Source organism: Bos javanicus, chromosome 29 (assembly GCF_032452875.1).
Source record: "Bos javanicus breed banteng chromosome 29, ARS-OSU_banteng_1.0, whole genome shotgun sequence".
Taxonomy (NCBI): Eukaryota; Metazoa; Chordata; class Mammalia; order Artiodactyla; family Bovidae; genus Bos; species Bos javanicus.
This window is the reverse complement of record NC_083896.1, coordinates 32697707-32720587: the sequence shown is the minus strand read 5'-3', so window position 1 is coordinate 32720587 and position 22881 is coordinate 32697707. Positions and strand designations below refer to the sequence as shown.

General features: G+C 45.4%; 1 protein-coding gene across 1 annotated transcript; it reads right to left on the bottom strand.

Annotated features, from left to right (window-relative positions):
* Window positions 1-4478: 4478 nt before the first annotated feature.
* On the bottom strand, window positions 4479-5567 carry LOC133241210 (14-3-3 protein theta-like). Its single transcript, XM_061406425.1, has one exon. The coding sequence runs from the start codon at window positions 5502-5504 to the stop codon at window positions 4773-4775; it is 732 nt and encodes a 243-aa protein (XP_061262409.1). The 5' UTR covers window positions 5505-5567; the 3' UTR covers window positions 4479-4772.
* Window positions 5568-22881: the final 17314 nt, after the last annotated feature.

Here is a 22881-nt window from a genome sequence, read left to right as displayed (position 1 = left end):
ATTGAGAGAGTAGCATTGAGACATACACACCACCGTGTGTAAAATAGCTAATAAGAAGCTGCTATATAACCCAGGGAGCTAAGCTCAATGCTCTGTGATGACTTAGGTGGGTGGGATGGAGGGAGGGAGGGAGATTCAAGAGGGAGGGGACATACATATACTTACAACTGATTCATGTTATTGTACAGCAGAAACCTACACAACCTTCTAAAGAAATTATCCTTCAATTAAAATCAAATTTAAAAAAAAAGAAAGAAAGGGGTCATAGAAACAATAACTCTACAAAACTCCTGTTTTGGCCACGCACAGTCCTACGGGGAAGAGCTGCCTTCGTAACCAGTAGGCATCTCTAGACGCTGAGACCTGATCTTCCTACGGCCTGGAGAGCAGGATTTCAAAGAAGCCACCAGATGGCGCTGGTGACGCGCTGATTCCTCGAAAGTGTCCTGTGTGTGGGCCAGGGCGGCTGGGACCTCTGGATGCTCCCTGGGCTGCTTTCTCGCTCTTCTCACCCACTTCCACAAGGGCACGGACCCGGCCTCAGAGACTGGCGAGCTGATATGAAGAGCCAGCCATGAGAACAGGAGGGTGAGACTAGAGCTGTGACACCTGGATGAAACCTCTGTCCCAAAAACGCTAGGGAGAGGTTGTTTCCATTAGGAGACTTGATAATTTCTAAGGATGATTTTGTGGTTTTCAATCCTCAGATATTGTTTACTGCTATTTTTAGGAAATGGCATAAACGCTTGGAGACAGACGTCTCCATTTTCATAGGCTGAGTCCTGGAAGGGTTTCTGAGCTTCAGCAGAGTCCAAACCTAGACACCACATCAGAATTCCCTGCCGAGTTTTTTTTTTAATATAAATTTCTATGCACCACTAAATGAATTGTCTCTTTGATGGCCAGAGAACTTTTTAAAAAAAAAACTTTTTATTTTTTATTGGGGTATAGTGGGAAAGCCCCTGAGGCTGGGAAAGATTGAGGGCAGGAGGAGAAGGGTGACAGAGGATGAGATGGTTGGATGGCATCACCGACTTAATGGACATGAGTTTTAGTAAATTCTGGGAGATAGTGGAGGACAGAGGGGCCTGGCGTGTTGCTGTCCATGGGGCCACAGAGATGGACGTGACTTAGTGACTGAACAACAGCAATAGCTGATTAACAATGTTGTTATGGTTTCAGGTGAACAGTGAAGGGACTCAGCCATATATATACATGGATCCATTCTTTCCAAACCCCTCTTCCATCTGGGTTACCACAAAGCATTGAGCAGAGTTCCCAGTGCTATATAGTAGGGCCTTGTTTGTTATCCATTTTAAATATAGCAGCGTGTACATGTCCATTCCAAACTCCCTACCTATCCCTTCCCTCATCCTTCCCACCACCTCTGCTGGCAACCGTAAGAACCTGTATTTTTAAAAGGAACTCCCCAGAAGAATCAGTTTCATCCATGATTTAGACACCATTGTTCTTAGGTGTCATCCCCCAGGCTCATTCTAGAACCAGCGCTCTCTGACCACCACTTCCTGGCCTGTCGGGAGCTCATCTAGCCTCACAGGGAAGGAAAAAGCGAGGGCACTTTACAACCCACATGTGTGCAGCCTCCTTCACTGTTTCTCTTAGCCTGAGGGAAAAGACAGCCTCCAAACTGAGATACTGAGCAGCCCCCAACTTAACCCCCCATATATTCCCAGGCTTCTTTGGTTTGGATTAGGGGAACAAAGTTTGCAGACTTTCCCATCCTGAATTGAGCTTTTAGGTTTACAAAGGGCTGGAAACATAAGTGTGATCTAGAACAGGTGGTTCTAGCTTTCCCAAGCCCAACAGTTCCGTGGGGCCAAGAGCCATGCCTGTGGCTTGTTTCACTCTCTTAATGATACAGTTTGAGGAATAAAGTCTTAATTTTATGTAGTCAGGTTTATCAATTTTTCATTTATGGTTGGTGAATTTTATGTCCTATTTAAAAAGTCATTCCGTACCATGAGGTCGCAAATTTAGAAATTTTACTGTTTTACCTTTTATACTGTAACTCACAATATAGCTGAATTGATTTTTCCATATAATATGATATGGGGTCAGTTTAGCATTTTTTTTCTATATGGATATAATTGTCTAACACCAATTATTAAGAAAATTTTCCTGTTCCCAAAGTTCATCAATTCCGTATTTATTATAAATCAAACGTTTGGATAGTCATTTAGATTCACTCATTTATCATTTTCATTGCTCATTCATTACTATATCTTTGAACTTCTACGTGGGATCTTTTTAAATTTTATTTATTTTCTTAATTTTTATTGGAGTATAGTTACTTTTTTGGCTTCCCTGATAAGTCAGCTGGTGAAGAATTTGCCCCGAGAAGGCAATGGCACCCTACTCCAGTACTCTTGCCTGGAAAATCCCATGGACGGAGCAGCCTGGAAGGCTGCAGTCCATGCAGTCGCTGAGGGTCGGACATGACTGAGCGACTTCACTTTCACTTTTCACTTTCACGCATTGGAGAAGGAAATGGCAACCCACTCCAGTGTTCTTGCCTGGAGAATCCCAGGGATGGGGGAGCCTGGTGGGCTGCCATCTATGGGGTTGCACAGAGTCGGCCATGACTGAAGTGACTTTGTAGTAGTAGTAAAGAATTTGCCTGCAATGCAGGAGACCCCAGTTCAATTCCTGGCTCAGGAAGATCAGCTACAGAAGGGATAGGCTACCCACTCTGGTATTCTTGGTCTTCTCTAGCGGCTTAGCTGGTAAAGAACCCACCTGCAAATTGGGAGACCTGGGTTCGACCCCTGGGTTGGGAAGATCCCTTGGAGAAGGGAATGGCTACCCGCTCCAGTATCCTGGCCTGGAGAATTCCATGGACTGTATAGTCCATGGGGTTGCAAAGAGTCGGACACAACTGAGCGACTTTCACTTTCACAGTTGCTTTACAATACTGAGTTAATTTCTACTGTAAGCAATCATCTGTGTAGCCTGTGTGCATGCTCAGTTGTGTCTGACTCTGTGACCCCATGGACTGTAGCCCGCCAAGCTCCTCTGTCCATGGGATTTTTCCAGGCAAGCATACTGGAGTGGGTTGCCATTTCCTCCTCCAGGCGATCTTCATGGCCCAGGTATGGAAAGCACATCTCCTGCATTGGCAGGCAGATTCTAAACCACTGAGCCACCGGAGAAAAATCAGCTATACATATACATATATGCCCTCTTTTTTGAATTTCCTTCCTGTTTGTGTCACCACAGAGCATTGAGTTGAATTGCTTCTCATTAGTTACCTATTTTTTGTGTGTGTTAGTTATTCAGTCAGCCGGGTCCGACTCTGTGACCCCAAGGACTGTAGTTCACTGGCTCCTTCATCTGTGGAATTCTCCAGGCAAGAATACTGGAGCAGACAGCCCTCTCTTCCCTTCTCTAGGGGATCTTCCTGATCCAGGGATCCAGCCTGGGGCTCCTGCATTGCAGGCATATTCTTTTTTTTTTCTTTTTTTGGTTTATAAAATGTAATTTTATTTTATGTTACTCTGCTGTTACATAGGGCATAACATTTTCACAAGGCTTTTTTGGGACTACAGTCAATGATTAGCAGCATACAACAGTGGTCCAACTCTCTAAATAACAATCACTAGACAAACTGGACACCTTCTCACATGTGCACAAATCTGCATGGAAAAGTACTAATGTTTTACACTGGACTGTGTGCCTTTTTCCCCCTTTCTAGTGTATTAAGAAATGACATGCACTTTAATTTGCCAAAAGCAACGGTTGTATTCTGGCAGCAACATGCTACTTCTATTACATAGTAAAGTGAATACCAGAACTACAAAGGCAGGAGGTGTAAGTAAGTTTTTATTGGGAAGGGAAGTTGTCAACTTAAACAGCAGCAAATGAAGAATGAATAAGGAAACTCCCTGTTGTCACAGATACACAAGACCTCCATCACATATGATACAGGAGGCATTTTAATTTGTGATCCCCCAGCCCCAAAATGTCAAATGCTTGTCCATTCAATCTAATACTTCTGGATTCCTACTAAAAAGGAATACATTAAGGGGATGGAAAAGTTGCTTACTGAAAGGAAATCTCTGAAGAAGAGTAAGGGAAATTAAGAAGTTATGTAGCTGCTGCTGCTAAGTCACTTCAGTCGTGTCCGACTCTTTGCGACCCCATAGATGGCAGCCCACCAGGCTCCCCCGTCCCTGGGATTCTCCAGGCAAGAACACTGGAGTGGGTTGCCATTTCCTACTCCAACGCATGAAAGTGAAAAGTGAAAGTGAAGTCACTCAGTTGTGTCCGACCCTCAGCAACCCCATGAACTGCAGCCTTCCAGGCTCCTCCATCCATGGGATTTTCCAGGCAAGAGTACTGGAGTGGGGTGTCATTGCCTTCTCCGGAAGTTAGGTAGAACACTCTTTAAATTGTAATTAGCTACATTTTCAGACCTTCACAGTACAAAACACAGTCACTTGCAGAACTGGTTCAGATTACTTCAATACCAGATACATTTTTAGTCTTCTACATGTGTTTGGAAGTTACTTATGTTTGTATGAAATGAAGCTATTAATACTTCTCTACAGCAGTAACTGCACAGCAGGAAGGCTAAGACAAACACAAATCTAGGAATGGAGTTTTCCCAAAGCTGCAGTGTGAAAAGACTATAAACAGTTGATTCCATACACATGAATGTGTTTCTTTGCTATAGGAAATCCAAATGGAATAAGGAATGGAGATGTTTTAGTAAAAAGGTTTCAAGGGGAAGAAAGATGACACCCTGTATGCACTTAGTTTTCTGCCCCTTCTGCCACATCACGTTCTTCTCCTGCACTGTCTGATGTCCATAATGCGAGGTTGTCTCTCAGCAGCTGCATGATGAGGGTGCTGTCTTTGCACGAGTCTTCATTCAGTGTGTCGAGTTCTGCAATAGCCGCATCAAAAGCCGTTTTAGCCAGTGTGCAGGCCAGTTCTGGGTTATTGAGGATCTCATAGTAGAGCACAGAAAAGTTAAGAGCCAGCCCCAGCCCGATGGGGTGTGTGGGTTGCATCTCTTTCTTGCTTATATGGAAAGCCTCTTGGTAAGCTCCTTGGGAATTATCTATTGTTTGCTTCCGATCATCACCACAAGCAACTTCAGCAAGGTACTGGAAGTAATCTCCCTTCATTTTCAGATAGAAGACACTCTCTGGATTAGTTGCATTGGCTGTTAAATACTTATCCAACAATTCCAGGACCGTGGTGCAGATGGACCTCAGCTTGGACTCCACTTTTTCCCAGTAGTCCTTGATCAGCTGTAACTTCTTGTCCGAGGTGTCAGTCTTCTGCTCGAAGCTGGAGATGACCCTCCAGGCGGACCGGCGGCCCCCGACCACGTTGTAGGCCACCGACAGCAGGTTGCGCTCCTCGTTGGACGGCTCGGCGCCCTGCTCCGTCATGGCCTTCATGCAGGTGGCCATGTCGTCGTAGTGCTCGGCCTGCTCAGCCAGCTTGGCCTTCTGGATCAGCTCCGTCTTCTCCATAGGGGCTGGGGAAGCAGACAGCGAGGTCGAGCCTGGACCCCGGGGGCTGGCGGGGGGTTGGGGGGCGCGGCGAGGAGACCTTCATGTCTCGCGGCCATGGCGTCAGTCCCACCACTTGGATCCCTCTTCTCTGCAGGCATATTCTTTACTATCTGATCCACCAGAGAAGCTCCTATATATTTTACACATGGTATCAATAGTGAATATGTATCAGTTCCAGTCTCTCTATTCCTTTCACCACTACCTACCCCTTTGCCTCCTAGTATCCACACATTTGTTCTCTCTGTCTGGGTCTCTACTTTTGCTTTGCAAATAAGATGATCTGTGCCATTTTTCTAGATTTCACATATATGTGTTAATATATGAAATTTGTTTTTCTCTTTCTGACTTACTTCGCTCTGTATGATGGTCTCTAGGTCTATCCCTGTCTCTACAAATGAGTTTTGTTCATTTTTATGGCTGCGTAATATTCCATTGTGTATATGTACCACATCTTCTTTATCCAGTCATCTGTCAATGGACATTTAGGTTGCTTCCATATCCTCAGTATTGTAAATAGTGCTGCAGCGAACATTGCAGTGCCTGTGTCTTTTTGAGTCATGATTTTCTGTTTGTGTGCCACATCATGGGATTGCTGGGTCACAGGCATAGATATTTTAAAGTCTGTATCTAATAACTCCTATTTCTGTAGTCCCTCTATGTCTGTTTCTACAGCCTATTTTTTTTCTCTTAGCTTATTTTCTTATTGTGTGCTAGTTATTTCTTGTTATCACAGACTTGATGGATACGAGTTTAAGCAAGCTCCAGGAGTTGATGATGGACAGGGAAGTCTGGTATGCTACAGGCCATGGGGTTGCAAAGAGTCAGACACAACTGAGCAACTGAACTGAACTGATTCTTTTTTGAAAAATTGTTTGCTAAAATAACTTGAGGACTTGAATGATATCATCTTCCTCCAGAAGGGATTTATGCTCATTTCTGCTATGTATCTAGGGATGCCAACAATTGAAGTTTCTGAATCCAGCTCCAGACATGGAGAGAGCTTGAAGCTGAACTGAAGTCCCCCTGAGAACAACCTGGTATGTTAAGTTTGCTCCTAGGGCAGACTTTCCCAGCCCAAGGAGATCTGGCTTCATCAGGTCACTCTCCTAGATGCAGTTCATCCCTGCTCTGATGAGCTCACACTCCCACTCAGGGGCAGTAAGCCCAGCAATGTGCCACCTGCAATATGCGATGTGCCGTTCACCAGCTCCTGTAGAACCAACACATACTCCGAAAGGGGACGTGGCCCCATATGCCACGCTTACCTCTCTGGGCTTCCGCTCTCTGTCCTAGGTCTTCTCCCAGTAACTTATCATGATCTTGTTAACTTACTACCAACAGCTAACAGTGCCTTTGAGAGCAGTTTTTTTCTTTGTTTTTTCTGTTAATACCTTTATTGAGATACGATTCACATGTAATACAATTCACCCATTTAAAGAGTACAATTCAGTGGTTTTTACTATATTCATAGAGTTATGCACCTATTACCACAATAAATTTTAGATTATTTTCACCACCTCAGAAAGAAGCCCTGTATCCTTTCTCACCTACCAATTCCCTTGATCCTAAGCATCCATTAATCGAATTTCTGTCTCTATGAAATGCTTATTATGACATTTCATATAAGTGGGATCACATAATACGAGATCTCTGTCTCTAGCTTCATAGCATGCTTATAAAGTTCATCCATGTTGGAGCATCTATCAGTCTTTGATTCCTTGTTGTGGCCAAATGAGAGTACGTGGTATGGAAATACTACATTTTGTTTATACATTCTTGATGGACATTTGGGTCATGTTCACCTCTTGGCTATTATGAATAATGTTACTAAGGACACACCTTCTCACTTCTTTGGGGAGTGGAAATCACTGGGTCACATGGTGACCTGGTGCTGAACTTTCTGAGGAACTGTCATGCCTTTCCAAAGTAGCTGTACCACATTACATTCTTGCCAGCAGTGCGTCGGGTTTCTGATATGAGAGAAGCTTGCTTTTTTAAGATTTTTGTCCATCTTTCATGTTTGTTCTCAGCTGGACTGTTCTTCTAAACTACTGGCTCTCCTTTACCAAGAACAGAAGCCCTCTTAGGACTTTCAGCAGAGTGGCTCCAGTCACCAGTGTTTATTCTTTAACATCTCACATCAGATATTTCCAGTAGGCAGGGGTTGTACTCGAGTATATCCTTGATGGAAAGAAAGAGAGGAGCATTCAGTATGCTGGTTCAAGAGTTTGGGGTAACTTTGGACCACAGGCAGCCTTCACTTGTAGCTCTTTGATTTAGAAACTAGCTCAAGTAAGAAATTTTATTCTTTTCTTTTTTTAAAAAAAGTTCTTAATACTATAGTTTCCATGGGGTCCTTTCAAAATGAATTATGTCTTTATGGATACATTTCTCTTGAAGTCATAAATAATGTATTTAAAATATCTTCTAAAAAATACCAAGCCCTAAAACATATTTTAGATTTTGACTTCCAAACTCGGGCTATTTGGAAAACAACTGAAAAATATTTATGTGACTGAAAGAAGCTCTTTCAAGCTCCCCTTCATTACCTGAATCATTCATTTAAAATGCATCAATAGATTTTCACTGCTTTCCTGGGCTAGGCTCTGAATATTAGGAGTCTGTACTTTTAGCCTCAGAGAATTTATAATCTAGCTAAAACCAGAGAGGTGAAAACCATCTAAAGTGATAAATATGCATAGGGTCATGTAATGAAATGTACATATATTATAGAGCCTAACAGCAAGAGAGAACATTTATGAGTTATTCTGTTTCACTGATTATTTATCAGAAACCCTCATGGCAATTCCTAGTTGTTGATTACCTTGGATTCCCTCTGAGAAAGTCAAAAGTAACTGTGTAATCTAAGTGGCTTCTATTTATTAACAGTCACTGGGACCTATGAACTAGAAGTGGTATAAAATGCTAGACAAGGGGACAGACACGGGACATAGACTGCCTGGGCATGAGTTCTTACGTTGGTGTCTTCATTGGATGACTCTCGTTAAGTCCGTGGACCTCCCTAGCCTTCTGTTCACTCTTCTATAAAGTAAGGATGAGTGTTCCTAGTTTATAACATGCTTGTGCAGAACAAATGAGTTGAGATCGATCAAGCACTGAGGGGACTTCCCTGGTGGTCCAGTGGGTAAGAATCCACCTTGCAATGCAGGAATCGCGGGTTTGATCCCTGGTCAGAAAACTAAGATCCCACATGCCTCGGAGCAACTAAACCTTCATACCACAACTGGGAGTCCATGTACCGCAACAAAGATCCAGCATGCTGAAACTAGGACCTGAGGCAGCCAAATCGATAAACACAAAAACATTTTTTTAAAAAATAATGCACTAAGAACCAATTCTGGGACATGGTAAAGCTCTCAAGCTTAAGTTCTTAGTTTTCTTGATGTGTAATCATGGTTAATCATTTACTTGGGGGAACTGAGGTATAAACAGGAAAATACTTTGTGAATTATTAGCAACAACATACACATAAATGGAAAAGGAAATGGCAACCCACTCCATGATGCTTGCCTGGAGAATTTCATGGATAGAGGAGCCTGGTGGTCTATAGTCCATGGGGGTCACAAAGAGTCGGACATGACTGAGTGCCTAACACATACACATAAAAAAGGAAAGGGGAAAATCCATTTTGCTCCCAGCCAAGAGACACTTAAACCAATATCCTTCCAGCCCCCACTCGCATGTGAGGTATAGAAAAGCAGTTTCCATTTTCTCCTTACAAAATATCTGTTTGATTTTTCTTACACTCAAGGCTGAAAGAATTGGCTGGTGGCATTTCTTACTGAAGGCAGTTTTACCGAAAGCCTTTCACTTTGTGTCCAGCCTTAATGAAGAGGGTTCAGCTGTGTCCGCATCACCTGAACTGTTCTTGGTCATACGCTGTACTCCCAACAGCTCAATCCTCAGGCCTCTCCTCCTACACCTAACTGCAACATTTAACTCTGCTTATTGCATTCATCTGACTACATTTATTAAATAGCCTGGGATAGTACTTGAATAGAATTGTATTGATATGTATCAATTATTGGAGAAGGAAATAGCAACCCACTCCGGTTTTCTCTCCCAGAAAATCCCATGAATGGAGGAACCTGGTGGGCTGCAATCTGTGGGGTCACAAAAAGTCTGACGCAGCTGAGTGACTGAGCACTATCTACCCCAACATTCCATCTTGTTAAAATGTGTGTTGTGCTTAGTCCCTCAGTCGTGTCCAACTCTATGACTCTATGGACTGTTAGGCTGCCAGGCTCCTCTGTCCATGGGATTCTCAGGCAAGAATACTGGAGTGAGTTGCCATGCCCTCCTCCAGGGAATCTCCCCAACCCAGGGATCAAACCCAGGTCTCTCACATTGTAGGCAGATTTTTTTACTGTCTGAGCCATCAGAGGAGCCCAAGAATACTGGAGTGGGTAGCCTATCCCTTCTCTAGGGGAACTTTCCAAGCCAGGAATCAAACCAGGGTCTCCTTAAATTGGTCTAAAATGGACATTAAAAAATTACTATTTCTAATTTTATTTTTTCATTAAAAAAATTTTATTTTTTACTTTCTCTAATTTAAAGTCCCATTCATCAAGCAACTTTTCTTCTGCCTCAACTTTGATGTTGATATTTCTAAACATTTTGTCCTCAGGTTTTTTATTTGCCCTCACTTTCTTCCTAAGAAATCACATCCATGCCAAGGATTTCCTTCCCCACTACTCTGTATCTTTTGTTCAGAATTTCCTTCTGAGTCCAAACTTCCATCCAGCTTCCCGCTGGACTGTTCCCCGTGGGGTATCATACAAGCTCCTCAAATTCAGCATGTCTAAAGTGACTAAGACTCTTCCTCTCCAAATTGTATTTCCCTTGAAATACCCTTATTATCCTTTATGAACTGAATCACTCAAGTGGGAAACTCCAGAGTTCACCTGCTTATACAGCTGTAGCCCCACTGCTTGTAGCTCAGTTCAGAGTCTCATCATTCCTCACCTGGAGTATTACAGCAATCACTTGTCTTGTCTCCAGTTTTTATTTTTGTTATTTTTAACTTTTAAAAACATTTTTATTTCTTTCTTTATTTGGGTGCCTGATGGCGGGATGAAGGCACCCTCCCTGCACAAGGGTCGGGCGGCTGCATCCCACACCCAGGGTTGGGTAACCTTGCCCTCACCCTGACCCCCCAACTCCCACCCAGCTCCAGAGACTGTGCCGTCCTGGGGGCTCCCCTGTCACCCAAATCCCCTAATCACCCTGTTGGAAGGTGTGGTCTGTTTCCCGCTGGGACTCCACAGGGCTAGGCAGGCCCTCTTAGGGTGGACTCAGAAGCCAAACTGTTGACATCAAAATCATGTCTCCATCCTCCTAGCTATGATTCTAGGTCCCCCATCACTTCTCTAGGCCTCACTTTCCTCATCTGTGAAATGGGCACAAAATTATTACCACCCCGCCATCTCCTCTCCCCTCCCCCTGCTCTCCCTCCTCCTCCCTTATATCCTCCCCCTGCCCTTCCTCCCTCTCCCCCTCCTTCCACATCTCCTTCCCCACCTTCCCCTCCTCCTCCTGAATTTCCCCTGCTTTAGCCCCCAGGAGGCTCCCTCCGCAGCTCTCCATCTGGGCAGCTGACATGTGGTCTCCGGGTAGATGTGCAGGGAGTTTAGGTTCAGGCTGGCAGCTTTCAGCTCTAAGCCTGGGCCCTGATGAAGAAGTGAATGTTAATCATTAATATAATTTCTTTCCAGAGAAGCATAAGATTTCACAGCTGGAAGCAGCCTTAGAGAATCGTGATAACCCACAAGTTACAATTGTGGAAATAGCGGGCTCCTGCTGTCCCTAAAGTCACAGGGCTGGTCGGCTCGTTGCTGACTGCTAGTCCCACCACCCCAAGCCCTTCTCCTAAACCCTTTTTAAGCTTTTGAGTTTGTAAATGCATCTCCTAGACGAGTGAGAATAGCCCAGCCCTGCAATTTCACTCTGAGTGGATAGACCTCTTCCCCCTGTGAGCTAAGGAAAACTGTAGAGGGAATAAACCAACTCTAACAATAATAACCATTATTGCCCTTGTGCTTCCACCACCACTTCTGTTTGTATCCTGCACTTTTTCTAACCTCCTAAGAACTGGCAAATGAGGAGAAGCCGATTTCAGCAGAAAGGATCTCCCAGGGAAGTTCAGAGATGCTCAGGCTTCAGACAATGGGGTCTGGAGGTAGTGCCTGGGCTGATGGGAGACCCAGAGCCCCACGGTGATGCCGCAGGCACCCGGCACAATCTGGAGCCTGATGAAAATGAGCAGTGACTGCATGGACTTGTCTTTGCCGGTCACTGCCAGAAAACTCTGTCCCCATTAAGTCACTGGGTCTCTGAATTCTGTACCTGGATGCCCAGCCTCACGTGACTCGAGGACAGGGTACTCACATTTGGTGACCTGTTCCCCCACTCCCCAACTCTGGGCCTGGACAGATCTGGGGGTGTCCAGACCTGATAAACAGCTCCAGGGGAATGGCCAGCCTTGCTCTGAAGCCTGGGTGACTGGGAGACAGAAAGGTCTTTTGTTAAGGCTTTTAGAAGGAAGGAGAAGTTTTGGGCGGGGATGTTAAGCAAGGAAGGGCTGAGGGAGTTCTGCAGCAGACAGACATGTGGAGAAGCTTAGGGAGAAAGGCAGGCGGGAGGAAGATGGTTCAGCATCCTTGTGGTCCCTGAGTTTTCTGACCAGGGGATCCTCAGAGTGGCAGTCCTGGAGTCCAGGACCTCTTCCTGAAGCTGATAATGAATATGGTGCTGGAAACTCAGTGACTCTGAGTCAGGGTGTAGGGGGGCACACGAGGATGCTCATTCATCCCCCAAACTTGCAGCACACATCTCCTGTCTCCTGGAAACCAGATGCAGGGCTGGAGCAGAGGCAGGAGGAGCAGCCCCCACCCCCACCCCTGTCCTGGGCCACTGTGCACTGCTGCCTGGGGCCCCAAGGTCGTGTTGCTGACAGAGCCACCTGTTTCAGGGAAGAGAGGGAGGAAGAACCTCCGTTCCTTGCTGTCCTTGTCTCCACTCTCCTTGCTCTGATGACCTTGAAGAGCCTTCTGTTCCTTCTGTCCCAGTTTGGTTTCCATGGGAACCGGAATGGCAGCATCATCATTCTGCTGAGGTGAGATGCCCCCAGGATGCCGTGAATACCCAGGAGAAAACGATCAGAGAAGAATATACCATCTCAGAAAGTACCCCGCAAGGCATTTCCTAATATTCTGCTTCCGACATCTCCTGGGTTAGGTCTTTCGTTTTGTGTCCTCAAGTTCAGGGAGCCCGCCGGGAATGGGCATTTTGTCCAGATCTTTGATCCTTAGCATCTGTTCTGCTCCTGGTTGGTGTGATAATCACTTACTCCGTGAATTCCTGGGTGAGGATCATGAGAAGATGAAGTCATTTGATATCCTTTCAGTAAATCCAAGGGCTTCCCAGGTGGCACAGTGTTAAAGAATCTGCCTGCCAATGCAGGAGGCGTGGATTTGATCCCCGAGTCAGGAAGATCCACTGGAGAAGGAAATGGCAACCCACTCCAGTATTCTTGCCTGCAAAACCCCCATGGACAGAGGAGCCTAGTGGGCTACAGTCCACGGGGTCACAAAGAGTGGGACACAACTGAGTGACTGAGCACCACAAATAAATTCAGACAACCACATGTGATGCCTTAAGGCCTGTCCTCTCCTCAAATTGCCCTCTGGCCAAGTGATTCGTGACAGAGTCATGAGCGGCTGTAGATACATTTTACCTGAAATTCTCAAAAAAAGCTAGTGGTATGTTTAAGAGTGGTCACTTACAGTCAAATTGATTGACAGGCACTGGACTTTCTGGAATGAGCCATGGGCTGCTCAGCAGGTCCATAGACAATGGGACAGATTCAAAATGAGCCATCTCCTAACCATGGTTCTTGCAGAGTAGTTGAGAGCACGGATTCTGGAGCCTGTCTGCCTGAGTTCAAATCCTGGCTCCGCCACTTAGGAACCTGGGCAGGGCACCTACCCTGTCTGATTCTCAGTGTCCTCATCCATTAAATGGGATGATGATGGTTTCTATCTTATAAGTGACTGTATTAAAAGAATTAAAACACACAAAATGCTCAAAACAGTACCTGTACATGGCAAGCCTTAGCCATCTTATTATTATCATAATTATCCTACTTTATTCATTCTGAGATGCATTTTTTCCCATTTTTATATCTCTGAAGTCTGAAGGGTTTTTTTTTCTGTTTTCTGGGAATATAAATTATTGTGTACCTATAATGGATTGTGTTTCAGATTCCATTAAATTTATTATAATCCTTTTTAAGGTCTCATGTCTAGCACAGTGTCTGGTCAATAATGAGGACACCATATACTTTTGCAAAGACTAAATAAATTCTCTCGAGGTCTTTTCTTCCTGGAGCCCTAGTAATGAAAGGTTTGCCATTGTTACCGTCAGTGTGGGCCCAACTCAGGCAGACAGATAGCGCTGATACTCGAAATGCAGTCATCCCCTTTCCTACTCCTTGGCCCTCAGGACAGACATTCCAGCTGGTTCTGCAATGCTGGGGAGATAAGGAATCTCAGTCTGCACCATCTGACAACCAGAGGGAGTTCTGTCTGTGTTAGAGTTCTTCAGGTAAACAGAACCAATAGGAGGTATGCGTAGGTTTATTTTAGAGAATTGCTCATGGGATTACCTGGCTGGCAAATCCAAAATCTGCAGAGTAGGTTAGCAGGCTGGAGCCCCAGGAAGAAGACAATATTCCAGCTCAAGTTTGCTGCAGAATTCCTTGCTTTCAGTCTTGCTCTGTTCAGTGCTTCAGCTGACTGGAGAGGCCCACCCATGTTATAAAGGGCAATCTGCTTTGCTCAAAAGCCATGGTTTATGGGACTTCCCTGGTGGTCCAGTGGTTAAGACTCTGCTCTGCCACTGCAAGGGGCACAAGTTAGATCCCTGGTTAGGAAATTAAGATCCCACATGCAGCACAGCTCAGCTGAAAAAACACAGCAACAACCAAACACCCAAGTCTGCTGATTTAAATGTCAATTTCATAAAAAACAGCCTCACAGAAACATTCAGAATAATGTTTGACCCAATATCTGGGTGCCTTAGCCCAACCAAGTTAATATATAAATTCACTATTGCAGAGACTTATGGGGGAGATTTTTAGAGTGAAGGGTCTGCGTTTATTAAAGACCATCCTTTCCATGGAGAGAACACGCCTCCTCCTTTGTGAATTCCTGATGGGCTCAGGAGATTTCACAGTAGTTTCTTCTGTAATCTCCACAACAATCCTGCACAGTAGGCAGGAATAACTTCATTTTTCAAATGAAAAAGAATCTGAGGCTAAGTGTCTTATTAGTGGATACCTCTGGGATACTAGAAGTTGCCTCATTCAAGCCAGGTTTCTCTGACTCTAGCTCTTGCTTGTCAAGGGTTCTAGTAGTGTTTACTGCTTGCTATTGCATTATTATATTAAACACCAATGCTTCCTTTGTTTCAGACACTGTTCTAAGCACTTTACATATATTAACTTTCTAAATTAACTCAATTTCCTAATCTGCTCCTAGAATTCCAAAGATGGATGTGAAAAACAAGTCATCTGGAGGTGAGAAATGCCTGCTGTCAGCATTGCCTGGGCATAGCCAGGGGAGGGCTCTTTGCTTCCTGGGGCTAGTTATCTCTCTCCCTCCTGCCAAGCTTCTTTCCTGCTATTTTCACTGAGCAACTGATTAATGCCTGTGCAGGGCAGGCATGCCCACTCCATGGTGTTCTCACCTCGTCCCTTCTTTGCACCTTCTAATGGCTCCTGAGATTAGCTCCTATCTTAGTTTGCCACATTTAATGAGGAGTGGGGACGTTGACAGGAACCAGGGATGCTGTCAACATCCCTGGGTCTCTAAGGTCCACCATCCTGCTTTCTAGTTTTGCACTTCTTTTTTTTTTGACTGTGTTGTGTGGCTTGTGAGATTTTAGTTTCCTGACCAGGGATTGAACCCGTGCCCTTGGCAGTGAAAGCGTGGATTCCTAACCACTGGACCACTAGGGGAATTTCTGCACTTCTTAATTGCCAGTAGCTTAGCTCTACCATCCTTCTGAGAAATGAGGACCTTGTTTGCAGGACTTCCATCTCTGAACATCACTTAAAGGCTGGAGTCCTGTTGTGCATAGGGGAGCTGTGAGGTGTTCTCCTTACCTTGACTTCTGTATGGGTTCGTTTCTGCCATAAAACCCCATTATCTTTCACATCAGACCAGAGTTTTGTGTTGAGGGAATCACAATAAAGGAGAGGAAATGCTGCCTTGATGGACAGGCCAGCTGGTAGATATTCAGCACATCCAGAGAACAAAGCCATCATTTGGTGTGAGTGATGAATGTCACAAAGCCCCTGCCCATTAAGTGGGATGAGGAGGATGGAGGTCTGGTTTGGGGGGAAAAAAAAGGAAATTGCCTTTCATCTGGGCAACGAAGGATGAACAGATTTTATAGGGGCGAAGGGAAGGGAGAAGAAGGCAATGGGAAAAATCTGGAAAGAGTCAAATGTCCTGTGAAGAGGGCTTCTCAACTGTACTAAGCATCCTGCTGCTACTGTGCAACCCCATAGACGGCAGCCCACCAGGCTCCCCTGTCCCTGGGGTTCTCCAGGCAAGAACACTGGAGTGGGTTGCCATTTCCTTCTCCAATGCATGAAAGTGAAAAGTGAAAGTGAAGTCACTCAGTCATGTCTGACTCTTAGCGATCCCATGGACTGCAGCTTTCCAGGCTCCTCTGTCCATGGGATTTTCCAGGCAAGAGTACTGGAGTGGGGTGCCATTGCCTTCTCCGACTAAGTATCCTACCCTCCCCTTTTTTTCTGGGGTCCTCTGACGATCCCTTCAATGGTGGGCATCCTCTGCTTTCTCTTCTTTGGTTGATGTTTCTCATCAGCATTTAAGCATGCTGAGTCTCTATTATCTTTAAAACAGCAGCACACAAATCAAAACTCTTAAACTGTCTGCCTCCACTCCTTTTCTCTCCAGACCCCCACTGCCCTAGTTACCACTTTCATCCAGTAGCTCAAGCCCCAAAAGAGGGAGTCAGTTTTTACATCCCTCACTAGTCTGTCCACTTCTCTCATTCCTTACCAGGTCCTGCTAGTTTAACTCTTAAATATCACCGGAAGCTGTCCACTTTTTATAGTGATGGTTAATTTTGTGTGTCCACTTGACTAGCTACAGAAAGTCCAGAGTAAGCATTGTTTCTGGGTATGAAATTGGCATGTGAACTACCAGACTCCATAAAGTAGACTGCCGTCCCCAGTGTGAACGGACATCCTCCAGTCCAGTGAGGGCTTGAATAGAGCAAAAGGCAGAGACAGGAGGAATCTACCCATTTTTCCTGCCTCATTGATGACCTGGGACCTCCCACATCATCCTCTCCTGCTCTGGGACTGGGGTTGATGCCACTGGCTCCCTTGGCTTCCCAAACAGTGGACTCAGACTGAATTATATTAATATCACCAGCAGATGGCAGGTCATGGGGCTGCTCAGCTTTCATAATCACATGAGCCAATTACACACACACACACACACACACACATGTCCCCTGCTGGGTCTATTCCTCTGGAGAACCCTGACTAATACAGATGTGGGTTCTGACAGTGGTGGTAAAGAAACAGTTTGAAGGATGAGTTTTCTGAATTGGTTGTGGGTTTCTGGAATTGGTTCTCTAATTTGATTAGAATTTAAAATGCTAATCACTCTATTTCCAGAAGTAGAGAGACAGCATCATGATAGTTCATGATATGAACTATTTACAAAGATGTGTGAAACATCTGCATTGGATACTCCTAGTCACTGGCTCAGACCATAAAGAATCCACCTGCAATGAGGGAGACCTGGGTTGGGAAGATCCCTGGGTTGGGAAGATCTCCCGGAGAAGGGGATGACAACCCACTCCAGTATTCTTGCCTGGAGAGTCCCCATGGAGAGGGCTACAGTCCATGGGGTCGCAAAGGGTCAGACACAACTGAGCGAATAATCACAGCACAGTCGAGTAAGATACAGGACACTGTGTCTATGACACTTTTGAACTTTTTGGAAAACATTTCTGGAAATGAATATAATAACCTCATCTGGCTGCTCTTAACATCACTAGACAAAGGAAAAAGAAAAGGATGAGCTCAGGGCTTTGAATTCCCAGCTTCAGTGCCACAGGTAAACCTGAGAGTGTGTGGGTGTGCCCTGATGAGAATCTCAGCTCCTGGAGCTGCAGGGCAGAGACAGCTGGGCGTCCAATTCAGATCTCGTCCTGCTGACTTACTCCCTAAGCAGAACTCCCAGCCTCCTGGGAGTCTCTGCTGTCAAGGTAAGGACGTTGGTCGGGGAAGAATAGGATCAGGAGTTGGAGTGGAGGAGGTCTTCCTGAAGCTGGGACTTCAGGTCATCTTTTCCAGGGAAAGAGAACTCCCCACCCACAGCAGCAATAGAATCCTCATCCCCGGGGAGTCAGTCTTTCCACCCCCATCTGAAGGGAGTCACCCTGCATTGCTTGGAGGAAGTGTGATGGCCTCCCCTGAGGCATTTGTCTTGCAAGACAATACGATCCTCTTCCTTCAACCCAGCCCCACCGCATATACATACAACACACAAAGTATGTTGCATTAGTATATTCACAATATATTGTATATAGGTGTATATATGTGCATGTGCTCAGTAGCTGAGTCCTGTCCAACTCTGCAGCCCCATGGACTGTGACACACCAGGCTCCTCTGCCTGGAATGGGATGCCACTTCCGACTCCAGGGGATCTTCCCGACCCAGGGATCGAAACTGTGTCTCTTGCATCTCCTGCATTAACAGGCAGATTCTTTACCACTCACGCCACCTGGGAAGCCCCGCGTGTGTGTGTGTGTGTGTGTGTGTGTGTGTGTGTACACACGCCTTTTGCATTCACCCTCTGGCTGCCCTGTCCAAGTGGTAGGGTAGGGGACCCCTCCCCTCCAAGATCAACTGATGGTGGTGGCTGAACAAGCAAGGAAGTCGGACAGACCCAATGGGGCTCTGAGCATGGCTGGCCTCTGAATTAAGCCCTCCCTTGGACCTGTTGCCCTGTGCTCAGGAGCAAAAGGGACCTGAACCCTGTGGACCAGGAGGGGCCCCTGCCTGGCTGCCCTATGCCAGAGCATGGGTATGAAGCACGGCTTGGTTGTGTCTCATAACCCCACCCCAAACCCTGAGCAAAGACCTTGCACAGTGCCGGGCATGTGCTCCGTACATCCGAGGAGAATTAGGGAATGAAGAAAAGGCTGAGATCAGTTGCAAAGAAGGAGGAAGCAGACAGGGGAGGTGGAAGGCCCTCACAGTCAGGGACAGCCCTGCTCAGAGAGACAGCCATGAAACAAGGCCCTCAGGTGCAGAAGCCAAAGGTACCTTGGCCCAAGAGGTTCTTGGAAGGCCAGTTATTGGGTGGAGAACACCGAGATGGGGAAGTAAAGGACGAGGAAAGAGAAGGGAGTGAGTGAACGGTGGGGGAGGCTAGGATGGGAGGCTAGCTCAAGGAAGGGCAAACCGGAGGGGATAGGAGGGTGGACAAAGAAGGTTCCCTTCTCTGCAGCTGGCCTGTGATTTCCAGGGAGAGGAGCCAGTCTTTACAGAGACGCCACTTTGAATGAGGCTCTTCCCAGGAAATCTCATAGAATTCTGTGACATTCCAGGAGGTGGTTATCACTCTTCTCCAGCAGGGAAAAAGATGTGGAGGCTTAATCTGGATGAAAAGGCTTTTCTTTTCCCAGGATGGTGTGCACACTCCAAGTTCAGACAGAGATGCTTCCTGCATTCGCACCTCCTGCTCCTCGGCCGTGTGGCATTTAAAGATAATGGTGAGGTATTAATGTAACCACAGGATATTAACGTTCGTGCATGGCTTTTTTTCTATTTATAGCTCTCACTGGAATCAGTGAGTAAGGCGATGCTTATTATAATCAACTCAGAGGTCAGGAAGGAAAAAGTGAGCCAAAGAATTATGGCTACAGATCTTGGAGGGGTGTATGTTTTGCGGATCTGTGTTGTAAATGGTGAGTGAAAAAGTCACCATGGTGGACTTGAAAAAATATCCACAACCTAAGAGTTGAGAGTTATGTTTTACTAGGTGGGGAATTTTTAGGACCTTAAGCCTGGGAGACAGCATCTCAAGTGACCCACTCCGAGGAGAGGAGAGGAGCCAGTTGATATAAAAGTTTTGCAACAAAAGGCAGGTAATCTGAACAGCAAAAGATTGTTAATTAAAGAAAACTGGATAACCCAAGGTAAGGAATTTAGCGTTTTTCTATGTATGGGAAGATGCAAGAGTCTGGGCTCACTGAAATTGTTCCCTTGATATGCACCTCATCCATCTGGGGCAAGTATCCTGTGTTTTCACACCCTGAGTTCCTCAGCGCTCGCCTTAGGGAGTGGCTGAAATCTGATGGCCACTAGATGGCAGGTATTCTTCTTCCTCCTAAGTTCCCTCCGGGCTCACCAGCTCACCTTCTGTGGTGGCTGCCATCACTGTGACTGTGACATCCTTGTTCAGGATATGGCGGGAAATATTCCATTTCTCACTACCTATTGGGATTTTTTCTAAAATATGCCTGAAGGATTTTGCTACAGAAATTTGAAGCATAAATGTCATGGAAATGGAAGTGTAATGATGGGTGGTCACCCTGGAAACGAAAAGCGTGACTCATGACACAAGAAGACCATCTTTAACTGAATAAAACAAATAAAATGGAACTCTTTGGGACAGTTCATTGAATTGCAACCAAGGGTTCTTCGGGTTTAACCTTCCAGAGCAGGCTATTCTAGGTATAGTGATTATAAATTAAGAGATGGGGTAAAATGAGGGGCAGTAATGTAGGAATCAAATTTTAGATGATGTATTGATCAAGTTCTCCGCCCCTAGTTAATTTCTTAGGTTTTCTTCCCTGAGGTCTCAGACTGCAAGAGTAGCCCATTGTTTCATTCAATGCACCTTTCTGCCCACCAGCTATTTCAAAGAATTCAAGGATCTTTTCTCCAGTTGATGTGAAAAATGCAAATCTGTCAGGAGAATATGGAAATTCACTCTTTTAAGCTAGCTACATGTCAGACATCACAATAGAAAGCAGAGAGGTGACATGGAGCTTAAAAGGATGCTTCAAAAATGAAAATAGGGCATTTAAATGGGCAGTGGAAATCAAAAGAAGTTGCAAAGCTATAGTGTGAAGAAGTAATTAGGAGAGAAATTCAGAGCAATCTACATCATGTGACACACAGGAAAGAAAGAATAACAGGCCAGATTCAGAGGGAAAAGAAGAGGTTATCAGCTTTGCAAACACATCATTTGTACCATTTTCCTAGATTCCACATATATGTGTTAATATACCATATTTGTTTTTCTCTTTCTGACTTACTTCACCTGTGTGACAGTCTCTAGATCCATCCATGTGGATGGATCTGCAAATGGCATAATTTTGTTCCTTTTTAATAGCTGAGTAATATTCCACTGTATATATGTGTCACATCTATACCCACACCTCTGAAAAAAAGAGGGAAAATATAGGAGTTTTGGAACAAAGCGTAGGTAGTCAAGAACATCAAAAGATTACCATTAATCAAAGAAACCGGATACGTCAAGTTAGGAAATTTAGCATTTTTATATGTATGGGAAGATGTAAGAGTCTGTGTGTGTGTATGTGTGCACGCACGCTCAGCTGTGTCCAACTCTTTGTGACCCCATGAACTGTAGCCCTTCCGGCTCCCCTGTCCATGGGAGTTTCCATGCAAGAATACTGGAATGGGTTGCCATTTCCTATTCCAGGGGATCTTCCCAACCCAGGGATCGAACTCGCATCACTTGAGTTTCCTGCATTGGCAGACAGATTCTTTACCACTAGTGCCACCTGGGGTTGGACCATCTGAGTCTGGGCTCATTGAAATCATTCGTTTGATATGCACCTCACCTATCTGGGGCCAATATTCTGAGTTTCCTCAGGGTTCACCAGCTCACACAGATGACTGTGGTATCCATGCTTACTACTATAGCAGGAAATATCTCATTTCTCAGTCCCATCCAAAACCATTTGGCCTGGACCCTATGTGCTCATGAATGTTTAGATAAGACTGAATTTCAAGGACCTTCTGGTATGAACCAAATGGCTCATGGGGATTTTCGACACGATGCAAAGTCCCGCAAGGGGCCTCAAGGAGCAGGCTTCCACCTGCTTTTCTTTCTACCTCTTCTTGCTTCAAGGACAATCTCATCTGTGAACCCAGCTCCAACTCCCACCTTTATGCTGACAGAATCTACTGTTCTCTGGGCTCCAAACGTATATGTTCAAATGGCTAATTTTGAGTGTCCTCAAACATGCCTCGAACTTCCCTGTAGCTCAAACAGTAAAGAATGTGCCTGCAATGCAGGAGACCAGAGTTCGATCCCTGGGTTGGGAAGATCCTCTGGAGAAGGGAATGGCAATCCACTCCAGTATTCTTTCCTGGAGAATTCCACGACAGAGAAGCCTGGCAGGCTACAGTTCATGGGGTTGCAAGGAGTTGGACGTGGCTGAGTGAATAACACACACAAATATGCCTCAAAAAAGGCAAAGGCACAAATGTAGTGGTTTGGTCTAAACTCCTATTCATCTGTCCCTTTCCACCACTACCCAGGTTAGTTGACTCTGAAAGCCAGAGGCCTGGGGCTCCTTCCTAACCTCCGTCTCCCCCGGGTCCCAGCCTTCTGTTCACTATTCCTCTTGTGTTTTCTCAGGTCCACTTACATTGTTTCAGACCCTCCGCTGCCTTGTTAGTTCAAGGCGCCACCATTTCTCACCCCACTGGCTTCCTAATACCTCCTCTTGCTACTCTCCACTCTTAATCAAGAGTAATTACTCTAAAACTGATCATCTTTTGATAGTGTCGTTATGGAGTCCAAGTTCACTCTTCTCACTACACGACAATGAATTGGAGACGAGGTGTTGAGGCGAGGAATATGACTTTATTCTCAGAGCCAGCTGACTGAGAAGATGGCAGACAAATGTCTCAAAATAGCCATCTTATTGGGGTCTCGATGCCAGGTTCTTTTGTAGATCAGAGATGGGAGGAGATGAGGAAACAAAGCAAAAAGGCCATTATTCTTGCAAATATCTCCTAGAGATAGGTAGGGCCTGGCATGTTACAGTCCGTGGAGCTGCAAGGAGTCGGATACAACTTGGCAACTGAACAACAACAATATCTCCTGGAATGACAAGCCTCGGGTAGGAGACATGTTCATTTCTTTCTTCCTGCCATCTACAGGTGGACAGGGTTCTGAACAAAGGCGCTTTAGTTTAACAGTCAGGCAGAGGGGCAGGG